Source organism: Homarus americanus, unplaced genomic scaffold (genome assembly GCF_018991925.1).
Source record: "Homarus americanus isolate GMGI-L3 unplaced genomic scaffold, GMGI_Hamer_2.0 scaffold5640, whole genome shotgun sequence".
NCBI classification, from domain to species: Eukaryota; Metazoa; Arthropoda; class Malacostraca; order Decapoda; family Nephropidae; genus Homarus; species Homarus americanus.
In genome coordinates, this window is record NW_024735535.1 from 12,475 (window position 1) to 17,380 (window position 4,906).

Sequence of the window (4,906 nt, forward strand, 5' to 3'; positions counted from 1 at the left end):
CATAAGTCGTAAAATACAGCCCCACTACGTGCCGTCTTGGCGTTATCACCCACGAAACTGAACCAGTTTTTAGCCCAGTACCCGAAATATTCCATATTTCCCTAGGCTGTATGACGTTTTCCCATAATATACGGCCGTCTCCCACGCTCTATATAACTCTAGGTGTCAAATTTTACATGTGAATAAACTCTTAGGTGTCGATTTTTGCGTATGAATGCATCTCATGACCTTAGGTGGCACATCTTATCAGAATTTTTGCCACTCCCTCGGCGAACATCTTTACAATTTGACGAGAAAATCTTGTTTGGGTAAGATTGTGAACGGACCACTTGGCTCAGTGTGCAGAACACGACTGTTTGGATACGGAAAGATAAACTTACTTAATTCAACACCATTCCATTTCGGCTTTTTTTTTTTTACAATTTTTTTCTCGATTTTAAATTAATCATCAATCATTAACGCGATAGTAACGATATATCAGACGTAAGGAAAATAGAATGTTAATTTATCATAACGTATAGTGAGGACTGGATAGACTGATGATTGGTTTATTATTATTATTATCATCTTTCCGTGAGTAAGACTAAACAAATTATGATGATGTAATAAAAAAACAAAAGTGTGTGTGTGTACTGTATATCCTCCAGGTTCTCAGAGGCTAGAAGAGAGTGGAGAATATACCGCAGCAGATGTTCCCTCACTGGCCCGCCGTGTTGAGCTAAGGGCACAGGTGGTCCTTTAGCCCCAATTGTTTCGCTCAACCACTATAACGCACTTTACCTCTATAACGCACTTTACCTCTATAACGCACTTTACCTCTATAACGCACTTTACCTCTATAACGCACTTTACCTCTATAACGCACTTTACCTCTATAACGCACTTTACCTCTATAACGCACTTTACCTCTATAACGCACTTTACCTCTATAACGCACTTTACCTCTATAACGCACTTTACCTCTATAACGCACTTTACCTCTATAACGCACTTTACCTCTATAACGCACTTTACCTCTATAACGCACTTCACCTCTATAACGCACTTTACCACTTTTTTGTGTAAGAAATAGTTTGAGCTTCTGAGTTTATGGAGAGAGATTAGTATGGGTGTAGGTAGTCATGAAGTAAGGTAGAGACGTGTAGGTAACCCCCACTCTCTGTTGAACACACTCTCACACACTCATCTTCTTTTCCTTTCCATTATCTACCCCTCCTATCCTACTTCCTGTCTCTTTATCTATCCTTACCTTCTCGTCCTCCATCCCCCCCTCATCCATCCTCACTTCCTCCATCCATCAATCCTTCCCCACCTCCTCCTTAACCATCCACCACACCCGCTCTACCTCCTCCCTTACCATCCTTTCCCTTCCTCTCCATCCCCAATTACTTCCCCACCATCTCCCTCACTATCTAACCGTCCTTCCCCACCATCCATTTCTCTCCTCCTCCTCCTCCTCCTCCACGACCCCTGAACATAGTTGTCCCCGGGGCAGGAGGTTGGGTCGAGGAATTAGTGGTAAGTGATATAGCATTGTGAGTGAGGCTGGTCTGGGAGTCGCTCGTCCCTAGGGCCTCTCACACTACACTCAAAAATCCATTAGAAAACTCGGGGCTTACTGATATTGACACCAGTTGCGTTCCTCCATTAGGTTTCCCTGACATTGGAATGATGATGGTGTTTTTTTTTAATAAATATGTTACATGTAAGTTGAGAAATGTTAATTTATGTATACTGTATAGTGTGTGTGTGTGTGTGCGTGTGCGTGTGTGTGGACGTGTGGACTTTTCAATTAGTCGAGATACACAGGACTGCTTCACAACATCAAGCTTCTCTCTCCTTTCCCCAAGTTATCAAGTTATATGGCCACTGACTCACCCGCTGATATTTTGTTGTTGTTGTTATTTTTCCTCGCCAGAGATATTTCCGGGTTGATTAGTTTATATATATCCGGGTTTACTTGCACTATATTACTCCAAGCGTAAACATGATATACGAGAATGTTTACTGTTATTATTATTATTAATGTTAAGTCAATTATTGTCATTATTGATATCATTATTCACACACACACACACACACACACACACACACACACACACACACACCCTCGTCTACTCTCCTTCAAGACTTCCTTAGCCAAACCTCCTTAAAGCTCCTCTCCTCCGAGGCGGCAGCAGCAGCAGCTCTGGACAAGGCTTCAAGCTCTATGGTTGAGAAAACTCTGTTGACTCTATTTTTCCTGGGGAGCCAATATCCAGCAGGACCCAGGATGTGCAGGATTTCCCTTATGAGGTGAAGTTGACCTGAAACTGGACGAGTTAGGTAGCTCCGTCAACCGAGCGAGAGAGGCCAGGAAGAAGTGTTTTCGTCCAGCCACCAACTCATCCCCTCACCCACCCACCACCGACACTTCTTTTAATTTAGCTTCAACTTAGAACTGAAGACAGAAAAACTATTCTAAGATATCTTTTTTTTTTCTTGGCTTCGACTTAAACCAGTGGGTAAAAAAGTACAGTAATTTGGGAGGTTTTTTTTAGCGGTATAACATTATTTTTTTAATATAGTAACTTGTGGTGACTGCACATTTTTTTTTACTTTTTAAATTTCAGCTTCGACGTTGACCAGTGGATTAAAAAAAAATCTTTTCAGCTATTCTTGGAGGACTGTTTCATTTGATTTTATATGCGATTTGTTGTAAAAATAAGAAACAAAAATTAATTTTTTACTTTGATGAGAAGACGTTGTTGAATTAGGGTCCACACCTCACAGTGGGTGAAATTTAAATGAAGAAAATACTGAAGAAAGACAAACCTTTTTTATTTAATTTGAGTCTTGCACGAGGAAAAAAGTCAACATACTGTAAAGATTGTGTTGTGTTGTGTTGTGTAGTTCTTGTAACATATTTTTTTTAACTATTGGTGGTACAGGGGGGGGGGGTGGGTTCCGACGGTGTAATTTAAAGACAAAACATTTTAACTGCTGGAGTAAATAATTTCTCTCCATTCTAAGTGAGGTTTGCTCTCCACCTTGTACAGAATTAATAATTGTCTTCGTCGGTAATGTAATAATTTTATTCAGTTTTAGTGAGACATTTAATGAATAAATACATATATTTATGTTATGACAGCAAATTTTTTATAGCACAATTAATTTTTTTTCACTAAATTACCCTTAAATTTGAAAATGTTGTGTAATTTGTTGTGTGAACCTCTTGTACAGTGTAAACTACTGTGGTGTTAATGTCAGCTCGTCTTTGATTTTATCGGAAGTTTATGTTGTGAATGAATACATTGTGAGGGTGTTTAACCACTTGTATACGGGGTCCCCTCTCCCCCCTGAATAAATAACCTGGCGTTAATTAAATAGGCGTCCTCGTGGTGAAGGGGTTAACAGCAAAGTTTCTCCCCATAGTAAATTAGTTTATTATTATTTATTTTAATAGTAGTTTAGAATGTAAATATTATATAATGACCAAGAGATACTGGGAAATGTTTTACAGAGTCAAGCTGTACTACACGACGATTTTATTTAACCGTCAGGCTTCTCACTGCTCCAAATTCTAAATTCTTTTAATTTTAATTGTGACTCTGGGCCACCACAACAACATGTGTGTTTAAGGGGGTTCTCACCCACCTAAATTGTCTTTATTTTTAATTACGACACATATGAAAGAAAAGAGAAAAACAATTTATGTGGAGTGGAATTAATTTTCCTCCTACCAGGTATTACGGTAATTTCTCCTGATGCACAGTGAAACGGGTATTAAATATAAGAGGTCACCTGACTCCTAATTCTTCCTCATATAAACTAAAAAGGGAATATTCGACGCCACATCTGCTTTAAGGTAACAATTTTCCCCACCGAAAATTCTTTTGGTGGTAAGTTTAACGTAAACTGTAAACACATGACCTTAGGACAGTGAGGCGCCGCTATGTGCCTTGACCGCGACGGTTCACTGTCTTATATATGTTCACCGTAAATGTTGGCCTAAAAATGTGTCCTGAGTCAGTGTGTACCAACATGTGTCCTGAGTCAGTGTGTACCAACATGTGTCCTGAGTCAGTGTGTACCAACATGAGTCCTGAGTCAGTGTGTACCAACATGTGTCCTGAGTCAGTGTGTACCAACATGTGTCCTGAGTCAGTGTGTACCAACATGTGTCCTGAGTCAGTGTGTACCAACATGTGTCCTGAGTCAGTGTGTACCAACATGTGTCCTGAGTCAGTGTGTACCAACATGTGTCCTGAGTCAGTGTGTACCAACATGTGTCCTGAGTCAGTGTGTACCAACATGAGTCCTGAGTCAGTGTGTACCAACATGTGTCCTGTGTCAGTGTGTACCAACATGTGTCCTGTGTCAGTGTGTACCAACATGTGTCCTGAGTCAGTGTGTACCAACATGTGTCCTGTGTCAGTGTGTACCAACATGAGTCCTGAGTCAGTGTTACCCGATGTGTCCTGAGTCAGTGTGTACCAGATGTGTCCTGAGTCAGTGTGTACCTGTCCTGAGTCAGTGTGTACCAACATGAGTCCTGAGTCAGTGTTACCCGATGTGTCCTGAGTCAGTGTGTACCAACATGAGTCCTGAGTCAGTGTTACCCGATGTGTCCTGAGTCAGTGTGTACCAACGTGTGTCCTGAGTCAGTGTGTACCAACATGAGTCCTGAGTCATTGTTACCCGATGTGTCCTGAGTCAGTGTGTATCAACATGTGTCCTGAGTCAGTGTGTACCAACATGAGTAGTCAGTGTACCAACATGTGTCCTGAGTCAGTGTGTACCAACATGCGTCCTGAGTCAGTGTGTACCAACATGCGTCCTGAGTCAGTGTGTACCAACATGCGTCCTGAGTCAGTGTTACCCGATGTGTCCTGAGTCAGTGTGTACCAACATGAGTCCTGAGTCA

The 4,906-nt window shown here is 41.1% G+C and overlaps 1 protein-coding gene across 1 annotated transcript; it reads left to right on the top strand.

Moving 5' to 3' along the window:
* The first annotated feature begins 4,023 nt into the window (after positions 1-4,023).
* Positions 4,024-4,464, top strand: LOC121871282 (small proline-rich protein 2B-like). The gene has a single exon (XM_042373501.1). The coding sequence runs from the start codon at positions 4,024-4,026 to the stop codon at positions 4,462-4,464; it is 441 nt and encodes a 146-aa protein (XP_042229435.1).
* The last annotated feature ends 442 nt before the right edge of the window (positions 4,465-4,906 follow it).

What these genes read in the sequence shown, in the direction of transcription:
- LOC121871282 (XM_042373501.1), top strand. Translation starts at nt 4,024, where the DNA reads ATGTGTCCTGAGTCAGTGTGTACCAACATGTGTCCTGAGTCAGTGTGT.